The sequence below is a fragment of the Pleurodeles waltl genome, chromosome 4_2 (genome assembly GCF_031143425.1).
Source record: "Pleurodeles waltl isolate 20211129_DDA chromosome 4_2, aPleWal1.hap1.20221129, whole genome shotgun sequence".
NCBI lineage: Eukaryota > Metazoa > Chordata > Amphibia > Caudata > Salamandridae > Pleurodeles > Pleurodeles waltl.
Window position 1 is genome coordinate 526,854,339 of NC_090443.1, and position 14,639 is coordinate 526,868,977.

At 43.7% G+C, this 14,639-nt stretch overlaps 1 protein-coding gene across 1 annotated transcript in view; it reads right to left on the reverse strand.

Moving 5' to 3' along the window:
• Positions 1-267: 267 nt before the first annotated feature.
• The window catches only part of LAMC2 (laminin subunit gamma 2), a 95,516-nt gene continuing 81,144 nt past the window's right edge, over positions 268-14,639 (reverse strand). The window contains exons 17-23 of the mRNA XM_069232048.1: positions 10,167-10,311; positions 8,052-8,201; positions 6,841-6,955; positions 4,621-4,820; positions 3,405-3,563; positions 3,183-3,282; positions 268-1,521 (exon numbers count right to left, since the gene is read on the reverse strand). Of these exons, the coding sequence (XP_069088149.1) occupies positions 1,268-1,521; positions 3,183-3,282; positions 3,405-3,563; positions 4,621-4,820; positions 6,841-6,955; positions 8,052-8,201; positions 10,167-10,311 (1,123 nt within the window). The 3' untranslated portion in view covers positions 268-1,267. The remainder of the gene's footprint in view (positions 1,522-3,182; positions 3,283-3,404; positions 3,564-4,620; positions 4,821-6,840; positions 6,956-8,051; positions 8,202-10,166; positions 10,312-14,639) is intronic.

The following is a 14,639-nucleotide window of genomic DNA, read 5'->3' on the forward strand; positions in this document are numbered from 1 at the left end:
CATAACGAAGAACCTCACTACTACTAAACATTTGTCCCACTGTCCACGCGTATCCAGATATTTGAAGATGGTCCCAAGACCCTCTGTAAACAGACACAGAACTAGCAGATGGACCTCTGCTGACTATGATAGTCATCAGCGCCAACAGGGAGTTTAAATGGCTACAATGCTTCGTATACATGTCTGGCAACATAATCTAACAGGGACTGTCATTGCAAGCTGACTTTCAGTTAAGAGGGTGTTATGAATGATATCTCATAGCCCTGGTGATATAATAAAACCTTTATAAGTTAAAAGACATCGACAGTGAAGTCACTAATGATAAAGTAGTCATAAAAATTCATTTATGCTTGGTATTTTGAAGATTCATAACATGCCAGCTTTACAAACAGTGATGACTCTGGACCAGGGGTGTTAGAGTAACTGTAGCTGTCAGAGAATGGTAGGTAGACGGTGGCTCCCAGATGGACAGGTTCTCGACTTTGAATTGCACAGGTTCTAATTCCCCTCGAAACACAATCCTGTTTGCACACCCACTCACACTCTTCAAAGGATGAAAACATGAAACAATATGTCAACCGTATATATAAAATACTATAATATAATAACATAAACAATATACAGAAATGGATGGATCCTTGACACGGGCTATTTAGAGTGAAGATGTGACTTAAGTGCATAAGACTCATCTGCTCTACTTCCGCTGGCATGTGGTGTTTGGAGTCATCAGCAATACTGTGCAGAAGTGCAAGCTTCCAGTGGACTATGTGTACCATGGGTAGTTGTACTATTCCAGCTGGATTCAGGCTTTTCAGTGGCACCAGCTTGGGCAATGAGTTTATGGTGGCTTTAGTGTCTAGGGGGTGGTTCCCTTCCCCCTGGGTCCAGAAAGTTCCCTTGATTAGTGTTTTACAGCAGATCGGGTGAGATGTCCCCAAGTGAACAGGGTTGTTCAGGAGGTGGTGACTTCCTGCCTGGGTGGAAGGCATCACCAGTGTCAGTGTGTTGTACCAGTTCGGAAACACATACTGCTGCGTGAGCTCAGTGTCCAGGAGTCAGCAGCAATCCTATCTGGATTCAGGTTCTCACTTGGGTTGATGTGCTGTCATGGTTCCTGGACAGGTGTCTCAAAAGGAGCTATTCGGCCTAGAGGTGATGCCCTGTTGCCTCGTTCAGGGCCTCTCCTGGATTGGCGTGCTGTAGGTGCTCTGGTCAGCTATTGCTGGGTGTGCTCAGTGTCCAGGAAACTGTGTCTTCTTTCCTGGGCTCAGGGCCTCTCCTGGGTTGGTGTGTTGTAGCAGTTCGGAGGAAGGGACTTCTTGATAAGCTCCAGATTTTCTACATCCAGTAAGATCTGGTCAATGCTGCCTTCCAGGGACAGGATCCGCTGTCGCTGCAAGCCAGCCACCTCCTCCATCTCGAGCATTCGTGGTCTCAGGCGGCCATTGATCTGCATCCGGGCTTTAGTGAGGCTCTCATTCAGTGCCCTCACTCCCTCCTCATCCACCTCCAGGGGTTGGTCTATGGGGAAAAGGAAAGAGGTAACTGTTTAGCAGGAAAGGACCTGTTGATAGGAAAAGGAGGCGCTTGTCCCAATCAAGAAAGATGACATCTTGTTACAGGGCATGTTACATTTCAACCTTATGAGGGGCTTCCAAGAAGCATATAGTATGTAATTAGCTTCATATACCCCAGCATAGTTACCCTTAATCTAAAGGTACACAACCATAATCATTAGATTTCCTGGAAAACAAAAGTGTTTCCATCACCAACAAGTTACTTTTTAAGAATGGCAGAAGTTACATGTCTACACAGTTTGAGACTTCACTGCAACCACACAAACTACTTTTTTCCACCAGCCATGGACCCGTTAGTCTCACGATCACTTTACATTTTCTTAATGTAAAGCCCTCCACAACACCAGACCTGCCTACCTTAACCAGCAACTCAACTTCCACATACCCCACAGGACCCTACGCTCAGCCTAGCTCTCCCTCGCAGAAGTCCCCCTTCAGGAAAACCAGAACAGGAGGACACTCCTTCTCCTACCTTGTTGCCACCACCTGGAACACCCTACCCATCCACATTAGACAAACCATCTCCCTCCCCAGCTTCATGAAGGAACTGAAGACATGGCTTTTCTAAGCCACCTCTGGTACACGTTACATCCCACCCCCCCCCCACCACCCCTGCACCCTGAGACCCCAACGGGTGAGTAGCTGCGCTTTATAAACTCTGATTTGACTTTTTAATGATCTATGAGTCCTCAAGCATTAGTTGGTGTTAAAGTCAAACCTATTAAATTGCTCAAACACAGCTTCTTTAAACACTCAGTGCAGTTTTGCACATGCGGTCCAACTTCCATGTCTTCATAACCACTAGAAACTTCACTTCAGTCACTCTTCCTTTAATACTCATGCAGCTTTTGTTCTACAGCTCCCAGCTAATTTTTATCACCTTTGTCACATAAGATTCCTCAATTATTCGAACTTTAGATGTATAAGAGACATATCTCAAGTGGTGTAGCCTCACTCATGCAAGCTATATTTTCTGAACATCACAGCACTGCTTCATAAATCTTGCGTGGCTTCATAAATCTTGAGTAATGTAACGCAGTGCAAATCGTGGGGTGTTCCCATGCAAGATCCATGGATTTTGACAAATTCCCAGATTTACAAGACCTTGTAAACCTGGGAATGCACCAAAAAGATATACCTTCCCAGGAGAAGGGTAACAAGGAGAAATATCTTTATTTCTTCTCATTTGTTCCTCTTTCTATGTCTGCTGCATTCTGCAGCAGACATAGAATGAGAAAAAAGCCTCTCAGGATTGTTTTTGTGCAGAAAGGTGCCCCTTGCTGCACAAACACAATCCTGCATGCAATCGAGGAACCCCTGCACCTTGGTGGAGGGGTGCCTGCGTTGGCTCTGGGCAGCCAAAAGGGCACCAGCGCAGGTGAAAAGGACAGGAATGTGCTGTATTGGATAAGTACTGCACATTCCTGCCCTTTCCCTGTGAAGCAAGGCAGCCCAGTAAGGTGACTTTCTATGCTGCTGTGCACCACAAAGCCCATAAATATGGGCCCAAGTGTTTACTCAATGGCAGTGCTGTAACCGCAGGCCATGTTTTGCTCTGTCAACCTCACACTGCACTCCCATCGTCCCTTCACCCTTCATGCTTACCCATCAGCTTTAGGACACCTTCCAGTATGCCAAGGGTCTCCTCAACAGCAGTGTTGGCATTGTGGGAGCGAAGCTGGCAACCCTGAGCTGCTTGCATGGTCTAAAGGAGAAGCAAAACAGAAGTAGGCCAGTGATTTAAACAAGAAGATAATTGTCATATGAAGAAGGAAGAGAAAAGTGGAAACCAACAGAAGGAAAAAGAACAGCTGCCATAAAACTTACTGTCTGCACAAGTGAGGTGTCTCCTTCAGCCTCCTGGGATTTACTCTCCAGTTCTCCCTCCACTTCTCCAGTCAGTTTCCTCAGAGGTGTGATGCCCTGCTCCAGAGCCAGCACTCTGTCTGCAGTGCTGTTGACATCCATGTTCAGTTGACGAAGCCCCTGCCAGAGAAAAGATGGGTCAATCAAAAATGATGCACCCTTAGAGGAGGTCTACACGTATGACCCAATAACCACAAAAGTACATTAAGTCAGAGGACAGAAGGAAGCAGAACTTGAGAGACCTCATCTAGTCACAGATATGTATTATCATCCCCATCTTGTAGACAATATTTGAGTTTTTGAAGACTTTCCATATTCAGAGAAAAAATCACAGTCAAGCAGCCTCATAGTCACGGAAACCATAAATGGTGTGAGAACTCTCTGCAGGCTAGTAGATCTTGTAGGGGAAAAAGGAAACTGCTACATCCAAGAATCCTCTGTCACAGTCAAGTAAACTTGAATTAGTTAAGAAGACTACTCTTCAGCAGCCAAACAGACAACTCACGGTTTGGGCAAGACCACTGACACTTTACAACGCATTTCCAACATGAAATAATGTTTTACAGCTGCCAATTGTAAAGGACGTCCACAGTCCCAGTTACGGATACTCTTGCAAAACCATAATTTGTCTTACTTTCACATACTACAGCCTATCCTACAATCAGCGAGCGCCACATTTGTCAGGGTTCAGTGCTCCTCAGAAGTTTAAATCTCCCACACTGCAGTTAAGCTAATATGTGATAGTGGAAAAAGGACACACACTGCAAGACCATTTACACAAAGAGTGTCATCTACTGAGTGGCCTTAGACAATACAGATGTCTGCAAGGGAAATCCAGGAGAAAATGAAACTGGACGAGTTCCGATTTGCCCAGAAGGAACACAGATATGTCGGGCAACTAAGGACTGAATGAACATAAAGAACAAATTCTTCTAATTTCAGTCCATAATCTGTTTGATAAAGTAGTGCAGAAGTGATTGCCAGAAAATATGGAGGAGACCACAAATGGAGTTTCTGTAGCCAATGGGTATGGTTGTTGGTATGCAACATTGTGTAAAGGCTTACCTTGTGACAGCACTTCCACAAGATGAAGCTCAATGTGGAAGGGATTCGCACAGCCGACAACACAAAAAACATATCTATTCGCCTATTGATTAATTAACCTACTCATACTCACCAATCCTATGGCAGCGCTGATACCCTGAGCTTGGCTTGCAGTAGCGCTGGCCGACGCAGCATCCATTGATGCACTGCCAAGGGCAGCCTCTGCTTGACTCGTTGTTGCTGTGGCCCGATCCACTTTCACCTTGATCACCGGTAGTCGTTTCATTGCATTTTCTGCGTCAAGTCTATTATCATCCACCTTTATGTCAAACCCTAACCACAGGTAAAATGAGGCAATTTAACTGGGCACAGTGCGGAGCAATTCAAGTGAGAAACAAGTACAAGTCGGTGGTTTGGGGAAAACAAACTTGTGGTTAGGTGAAACTGAATCTCAGCGCTCAGTGAGAGAAACAAGCCTGACTGTGCAGGCTCATAATGTGGACAAATGGTGAGTAAATGGCTATTGAAGTTGAGTGAGATAATTCAAGCCTACGAAGGTCCTAAGATGTGTCCCAGGGTTAAATAACAGAACCAGAATATAAGGACTAAATGAAAGGAACAAACTTTCATATGTAACGTCAAAGGGAGAAGTGGAAGTAGAAATATAGAGAGTTAGACCGAGTGAGAAGGAGAGGGAGAAGGGGACGAAACAACAGAGATGGGGTAAGAAACAGAGAATGAGTGCAAGAGGGTCTGATTGAAAAACCTCACTTTTAGGACAAATACAACATTGATCTCAGGACTCAGTGAAGGAAACTGAATAACAGGATTTAGTGAGATAAACTGAGTTGTTGGACTTACCATGGAGAACAAAATCTAATACTAAGAGGGTGATTCAAAGGTAGGTGGTAACAAGACATACATCGAAAATGGCAGATGTTTCAACCACCCAGTAGTTAATTGCTTCCTCTTCCTCACTCCACTTAGCCTACTTCACGCCTCTCTAATGTTGGGTAAAACACTTTGGTGGGGCTACTGCTTTTGAAAAAACCATCAAAAGAGACATCCTAAAAAAGGGATCCTCTCCGACGCCATGACTATGAGGTTTTTTCCCAATTTGGAATGACCATACACACCATGACAGTCTCAGACAGGAAAATGCTCTAATGCCCGGACAAGTCCCAGGATGTAAGTGACATGCGTCCCTTTTCCTGAAGAAGGACCTCTGGGTTTTTTTCACTAAAGAGGCTCCTGCCATTAAGGCGGAAGCTAATTCGGTGAAAGAAAAATTATAGGCAAGAATCTCTAAATTTGGTTGTCCTAATCATTTGGCTTCCAGACCATTAAACATTAACTGTGGGTCTCAGTGATAGAAAGTAAAGTGTAGAACCAAGCAAAAGAAACAACCAAACTTGTGGAGATGATGAAACGGGGTCCAACATAGGGGCAAAAGGAAAGAGAACAAGATGATGGAATGTATAGCCTATGGGGTGCACACAGGGAAAGGAAGCAGAAATTCGATAGAGAAAGAGCACAGGATTATAGTCAGACAAGGGAGACTGAGGACAGGAAGCAAACATGAGGGAAAGAGAAGAGCAGGATATAGAGAGAGGAAGTGAGACCAGCATTTGATGAAGGAAAGAATGGGAGACACACCAATGGGAGGAAGAAAGGAAAGGGAGCCAGGAAGACAGAAAAGGGAATGAGACAAAAAGAAGAGAGCAAGTCGTGGTATGTGAGCCTCAGCAGCGAGTAAGAGAAAGAGGGAAGGAAAGTCTAATCAGTGTTCACCCAGAGGGTCAGTGGTAAAGGTAAATGTAGAAGGGGGCAGGTATAGGGGACTTTGTGAGGGTTGTTGGGAATCTGAGAGAGTATGGATTTTGAAATTGGGCTCTGACTAGGAAAAATGCTTTGGGTGCTGGGCTGGTGAGCTTATTCATCTTAATTCAATCTTGTTCCCAGAAGAGGCATTCCACAAATCGCTAAGCCCTTGCCTCCGTCTTAGGTTTGCAGGCTGCATGCCCAGATTGCCTAGAACAGGAGAGATGGTGTGAAATTGGCAACTTTTGGGGAATAGTGAACAAGTGTTATTGTGTGAAACCTGCGAAAAAGAGGCAAAAATAAGATAGGCCGAGTGGAAGCTACAAAACAGAATGTGCAAAGGCTGAGACACAGTGTGCAATAAGAGTATAGGTACAAATTGAAACCGAGCAGTGTCTGTAGATGCTGTAACATGTAGGTAAATTATTTAAACAGTAGAAATATGTGCAATGCTCAGTTGCTCCCTAGCTATTGTTTTGCTACAGAAGTACTAACAAGTACAAAGAGATTAAAAAGAGACACAACCACCTACCTCGGAGGCTTTTCAGGATCTCCTCCACCTCATAGAAGGTGATGTTGCCAGTGCTTAGAGCTTCCAGGGCTCGGCTCTTGGCAGCGTTTGCCCGGGACAACAGTTGATCCGCCTTCTGTCAAGAAGCGAGAGACCACAATGAGAGGCTTTTTAGGTGGACACAATGTAAAGGTTAGAGCAATGTGTGAGATCTCTTCCTGCCCCCAGACATGGTTCAACTGCGGTGGTAGGGAATCGGAGGAGAATGTGGCCGCTGTCCACACTGTGAATTGTTCCTGGGCAGCCACAACCATCCATACTTCTTTAAATTCAGATGTTGTAGATTATTTATTCACACCCCTTATAAACTCAAACAATCCAGGATAACTGCTGATCATAAATGACCCCCTTCAAGAAAACATGCGGACAAAGCAAAGAGGAAAAGGGTGGTAATGTTTCAAACAGTGCTAATGATCAATCACTAACCTTACTAGCTCATGCCATGTACACCAGATGTAATAACTCCCCAAGTCACAGAATGATACATTCCTGTTTTTTTGGCACTTTGCATGGCTGTATCTGTTTGCATGTTAATATAATTTCTACTGTTCTTGACAGAGAGCACAGGATACATAATGATAATAAAGGTAGAAGTTGGGTGACTGCCCTTGACAGCCACACCTCTACAGAGTGTAGTTGTAGGTGACGGGATAGTGCTGACTCTTCCCATTCAGTCAGATTCTCTCCACTATTCCGTTCTTCTACTCTTCTACTACTATATCTGATTTTGGACACCACATTTTCAAAGTGTGCTTTTACCAAAAAGGACAGAGTCCACAGGAAGCGGGCCTGTGCCTTCTAACTTATTTCCAGACAGCACACAGTGCATGAAGGAAATGTCAACGAAGTGCCAGGTCTGGTTCTCCTACCACTTTTCTCTAGATCTCTTTGTTACAAGTAGTTAAAGGATTGATATGATAAGGCTCAAAAAGGTCCCAACTTGCATGGTGACAGATAAAAGGTTCTTGAGGGGGTATCAGTAGCTCAAACTGGACCTGAAGTGGAGAGCTAAGAAAATCAAGGGCACAGCATTGATGCCAGTCTTTAGTCCATAAAGCTCACTTAAGTAAATATATGTGTAGGAACAATGGTCAGAGTGAGGAGTCAAAGCATCTAACTATATTTATGTTTTTCTGTATTATGCATGCATATGCTGTCTGGAGATCTCTTACCACTCTCCCACTTGCGCCTCTCTGAAGGAGATGCTTTGCTTCAATCTCCCATGCCACCAGATTGCCTTGCAGAGTACTGTACTCCTCCATTCTTCGATCCATATTGCTGCTGAGGGTGTCCGCTTCGAGTCTAGCACGAGAAGCTTGAGTCTGGAATGTTAATCCCAAGAAAAGAAGTGTTACTTGACGCTGCCCTTAATGCAGAGAACAACAATGAGGTATCCACGACCCAATGAGACAATATGGATAATCACTTGCTCCAGAGAATCTATTGCTAACTTTTGTCAAAGATTCTGAAAGTGCCATCTCCTGATCTGGTCTCATGTGCTGCAGCACCACCTCCAGCATTCACCTCCTTCAGTGCACGATCATGCCCCACCCGACCTATACCTGAACACTGCCATGACCTACACTTGCTCCAGAACCGCCTTTGAGCATAACCTCACTATACAGCCAGCCCTGGTCATCTCCAGTGTTAGATGAAGCTCACCTTGGCTCAAGATCTTTCCATCTGCTGCTTTAGTTCCGGTCCTTCCACCTTCTGCTCTAGTTCACTCACCTTCAAACTTCTGCCCTAGTTCAGGCCTCCTCCTCACTTGTTCGGGCTCTTTCAATATCCTGCCTTGCTCTCACTTGTTCTACTTCAGATTGTTCAAATTCTTGCTCTAACAAATATCCTGTCTTTTCTTAATATAGGTCCTACTATTTTATCCCACTCACCTCGTTTTGACTCATTCTGCTTGAAGCATTATTTTAGGGGCCCATCTTCTCTTCCTCTAATCCAGGTTCCTTCCATTTCAGATTCCTGCCACCTCTTACTCTAGTTCATGCTTCTTTCTTCAAATGCTATTAGTCATTCGACTATATTCCTGTTGCCTTGTTCAGGTATCATGCCCTAGTTAGGCTCTCCTCGCTCCTGCTCCAGTTCAGGTTCCTTCTACCTCATGCTAAAATTCCCCCTGTTTCTACAACATTGGGGGAGGCTCCTCTAGTTTGTTTCTCTACTGCAATTTTTTTCTTCTGTTATAGATCAGGCTCCCACCTGCTTTGGCTCATTGTCTCATACATATCCTTCTATGGGTATTAGGATGATGCTATAAAACATTCAGATGTGACTATACAAAGAACATAGACTGCCTTATTTAGAGTTTGACCTACAGGGTATCCTGCCACAAACATGGAGTGCCATGTCTGCCAAACTCCAGTACACACATTTTATTTAGAGTCATGTGAACCACCATGTTTCTGCCGGTGGACCCCTTGGTGGCTCTGCCGGTGGAAACCTTTCACCGATGGATCCAACTGGCACTGGCCATTAGTCCCAGTACCATAGACTGTTCAGCGTTTTCCGGAAGAAGTTCCAACATATTTTTTTCTGTTCAAGACCACCAGAGAAAGCCTGTCATCCCAAATAGGAAAGCAAAAAAATGTCTCTTACACATTGAAAGAAAACGTCTAACATGCAAGAGACATTTATTTATTCAAAAACAAAGTCCTGCTTTGGATGTTTGTTTTTGAAGAGCAAAAACATTTTGTTGAACTGCTGCTTTAAACATGGTGGATGCACCAGGACACTTTCAGTACCCACAATGGAGCTGTCATGATGGCAGCTCTGCTAAAGGCATAGAGATCTCTGCCTGCCTTGCAGATATCTTTAAATACGCGGAGCGGTCTTCCACAAGAGCAGCAGGGTAAATCCCTCCTCTGTTCTAATGGACGGAAGGACCAATCGCCAAACTCTACAAGGCCAAGAGAAATCAAATTCACCATAGTCTCTCTGTATGAGTGGGTATTATACCAAGGAAAGCAGTTTGTACTTAGTGTAGGAACAGTAGCAATGAGATAGCGTAGAGTGAAATAAGTGAGGGTGAACTATGTTAAAAGGAGAGAACAGCATTAAAGAAGCAGAACTGTGTCAGTGAGCTAAAGCTATATCAGCATAGTACAGCAGTGTTGGTGTGGTAAAGCTGACCTCATGGGTTAGAGCGGTGTCAGTTCAGCTGTGCCAGTGATGTAGTGGAGAGGCATTTAGGTGGAGCAGTCTAGGTGAAGTAGAGATGTGCAGTGAGATAGAAGCGTATCCCTGATGTCGAGCTATGCCTGCAGCGTCCTCACCTGGAAAGCAGCCATGTTGATATCCGGCAGCTCAGTGAAGGCATTTGATATCTGCAGACTGCTGTGATATGCCCGCTCTGCAGCACCTACTGAGCTTAGGACATCTGCCTCCAGCTCCCCTGCTGCCATCTTTGCTGCATCCAGCCTATGAAAACATAAAGGGACTCATTTATGAAAGGGCATCCGTAGACCAGTTGTGCTTGCTGATTTGGTTCCCCAATGGAGAATTACAGAAGTACTCAAATCACCTCTAAAGGTGTCCATTAATGTGCAACACTGATTAATTCATAACTCTATTGCTCTGGAGGATTCATTTGGTGTCACAAATCAAGAATCCCAGAGCTCCGTGGATGGGTGAATTATAAACCAGTGTATTGCCAGTTTATATTTATATATTTGGATTTACAGGCATCTATAAGCCTCCCGGCACAGGCGTCCAATACCCGAATAAACTGGACACATGCATGTGGGAGCATAATATAAAGAACAGTTTGTTATACGTCATTAGGACATATTGATGTATGTTGTGTTTTAATTCTGCTTCTGAACTGAAGTCACTGTCTGTCAGATTCCAGAGCTTGGTGGATAGATAGCCCAAATACTTGGAGATGCATTACAAATGTATTCTTTCCATGGACAAATATCCTGAAATTAAGGCTATTCAGCATATGCGATCACTAGATCTAACGTGTAATCACCAAGGGGGTTGCCCTGCATAGATAAACCTTCTTCTGTTCCAGGGTACAGTGGCAAAGTGGCTCCATCACTGGGATTACATATTTACTATCACAGCCTTTTCTTTTAAAATACATCGTGATGGGATATTTTGGTCCATGTGCTCTAACTGAAGAGAAAGGGGCTTGCAGTGTGGGTTCTCTGTGTCCCTGTGACATGGAGGCATCTTGTCACCCTATTCCAGCAGCCACAGATGATTCTGATCCACCACACAGGATGTCATATGAGGTATCCAAAAACCAAGAATAACCTCTCTCGCAAGGATAACCCTTTTTCAATGCTTGACTATTAGAGAAAATTACTATTAACAATCAGGCTTTTCACATGGCGGTGAACTACTTTCGGGTAGCTTAATTGCTATGGAGATGCACGTACAACCAACAGGAATAGAATGAGTCTTTAGAGCACAGCACATCAGCCCAGATCCACAAATCTATCGACAAGCATGTTAATGAAGGGGAGGACCTCATAATTCATCTTTGATAACTCTGAACAGAACCCAAATTACATTAAAACGATTATCTCTATAAGACACAAAATGGCTGGGCAGAGAAATCAGTGCAGGTTTAGGATATGTGGAATGCCTGGGCATGCCACATGCTATCCTGGTAAGGAGAGCCTATAAAACCATTGTGATAGGCAAGTGCACTGCTACTTGCAAGCTACCTGTGTATCCTTTCGGTTGTTTTAAATCCCATCACATGCCATTTGAATACTTAGACATTTGTGACCTTAGAACTAGGGTTGACATGTGTAGGTCATTGAGGGCCACTGCTTGTTTTTGAGTGGCTAGTGTGCTTGCTTCGCTTTGATTTCATGATGACCGTGCTTTCTCCACCTAACAGAAAGCATTAGACGTGCTAGGTTTGTTGAAGGTGTCCGGTCCCAAAGATCCCTGTGTGTGTCTTGCATGGTCTGTGAGATTTCTGTCCAGATAGCAAACCTCATTGTTATCCCAGAAAATACAGATTACGAGGAATCAGTTCATATGTTCATGTTCTGCCAGCTTAAGCGGATGATTTTAAGTGTAGGAGATGGTATACTGCATTCATGGATGATGCTAACATCGTGGCTGGGGATGAGAGACTAGCTCCTTCTGACATGGATGTAGTCTAGGGTGGATCCAGCACAAAGCACTGAAGCGGCAGAATATTACTGAACCTATTGAGTAACGGTAGCCATCTCTGCTCTCTCCAGCATCACTTTACTGCTCTTCTGAGGGACAGGTTAGACAGCCTACTACGTGTCCCCTTAACTCAGCAACATATGAAGCCACAGGTAACTAGAGGTGAGCTTGACTATGAGTCACAGGAAGGCTTCCTGAGTAAAAATCCGAGATGACTACTCCAGCCTGTAACAATATATATTAGCAAAAGACCTACATTAATTCCCTTGTGGCTCTCAGTAGGTTACTCTATTCTCTTATTTAACCTCAGAAGACATGTGAGAAGGCTGGGATCCCCTTTGTAGCACAGAAGTGGGTGCATTTTCTGATGGCATCCCCTTTGCACCACAGAAGTGGGTGCATTTTCTGATGGTATCCCCTTTGTACCACAAGAGTAGGTATATTTTCTGATAGGATCCCCTTTGTACCACAGCAGTGGCTGCTTTCCCCCAAACAAATTAATTAGCAACCAAGTCGCAGTTGTAATGAAAAAAAAAGTCAATTATATTGTAGATGTCCAGAAGTAACTAGACAAAAAGGTCAATTAGGCAGTTGTGTAGCAATTTGTAGAAATAATCTGTACCTGGCAAAAATTAATATTGTATTGTAATGGACCAAATGTAATGTTTAGATTTATTATAGTGACTTGAAAATGTCAAAAAAGCATGCCAAGCAAGCAGTTAACCTCCCAAAATGACTTATTATTGCATGACATTGACACCAAGCCATTATACAGCATGGAATACAGTGCTTTAAATGGGCGGGAGCTGGCCGGTATGGAGTAACTGAACTTCTTTAATTTGAACAGAAGAATATCAACACTTCTCAGACATGGGGCATTACTTTTAATAAGAGAGTACATACTCTCAGAAGCAAACATGTACTCTGGGATAGTGAGTATGTGCACTTTTGTATTTCTATTTCAAGCACTGACACAAAGAAAGGGGCAGCCTGGAGTCCTTTGTATCTTTTCTGGGGTTACTAGCATTGCTTTGAAAGGCAAAGGCTCCTGAAAATGTAAGGTGGGCATGGGAGGTACAGGAATGCATTTGCAACACAGGTCGCCCCCTTTCCACAATCGAGATCAGGGGTGCAGTGGATGAGGAAAGGATGAGGCAGGGGTGGTTCCCAGAACAGGGTTTTCTGCATATATTCAGCTTCAGTAGCATAGATAAGACAGCTCAAGTCTGAGTGCCCAGGTGTTTTGTGTCTGAGGTATGAAAAGGTAAAAAGTAAAATGAGTTGCTGAATCAATGACATTGGATAAAATGCTCCCAGATTCCACAGTACTATCCACTGACATAGAATCGTGCTTGCTAGCAAAGATGGTAATCTCCCAATAAAGTTGAATTGTATTTAAAACCTCCAAAGTTGGAAGATGGTAGCCCCCCTTGATCTTGAATGCGCAGGATCATGCTCCCCGAATGGTGCAGAGAACGCCTACACCTGGTTGCGAACCTTGAATACCTTGCTGGGAGCACACCTCTGTACAGGAACCTTCACACCTTTCATGTCGGAGCCTGGGCCCCTTGACCAATGAAACCGCAGGCCCGTTGGCTAGTGGGAGGTCGCAACCAAGTTAGGTCCTACGCATGCACCTATCAGCAGGCAGCACCTAGACTACAGGAGGGATAACATGGGGCACCTTGGTAATCACTGCCCACTTGTTGTTCCAGGTGGTTGGGAGTTATAGCTGTTATTTACCTGTTTACGACTAAATGGGTGGAAGCTGAAAGACAGTTGAAAATCGGTGAGAGCAGAGCTATAAAAAATTTTTTATTTTCGAAACAAAGCATGCTTTTAGGTGCAATGGCTACTTTTAGTTGTAATTCAGTGCTGCTATTACCATCTCTGCACACGCACTTTAGGGCTGTTAATTAAGCATGAAAGTTGACTGCTGTTGCAACAATATGATTGCCCACATTATTTTAGCAAGGTGTAAATTGGATAAAGCGGCTTGTTCTGACTTGATACTTCATACTTCTAGTATGCTTCATATGAACTTTAGAGCAGTTAAATTACATGCCGCACTTGACCTTTTGTTGCAACAAAACGCCTCTGCTTTGTTTTTGTTTGTGTTTTAATCTATCTATCTATGCAATGTTCATTGGAGAAAGTATCAATTTTTAATCAGATATTTTTATAATTGTTAGTCTGTTTCCAATAGCTTTTTTTCTATTATAATAGTTTTCATTTAATGCATACAATAAAGATATATATATATATATATTTATATTTATATATGTAGAAGGCCATCGCTAAAATGCAGTTTAAACTGTATTACAAGCTAAGATGTATTGCACTTGTGCACAATTCCACAAACGCTCTGCGCGTGTATGGTTCATGCTGTCACTCCATCCTCTCTGCAGAGAAGGAAAAAAAGACAATACAGATTTTTTTTTTTTTTTACTCCCGAAGTTCTAATTCTTTCCATGCCTTCTAGGAGTTATATCTTTGGGTTGCAAACATTCATGGAAAGAGAGCAGTGGAACTTACTTAGAGCCTGAAACAGCGGTTCTACTGCCGTGGCCTACCATGGACGGTACATACCTTGCAAACGCAAGCCAAGTAAC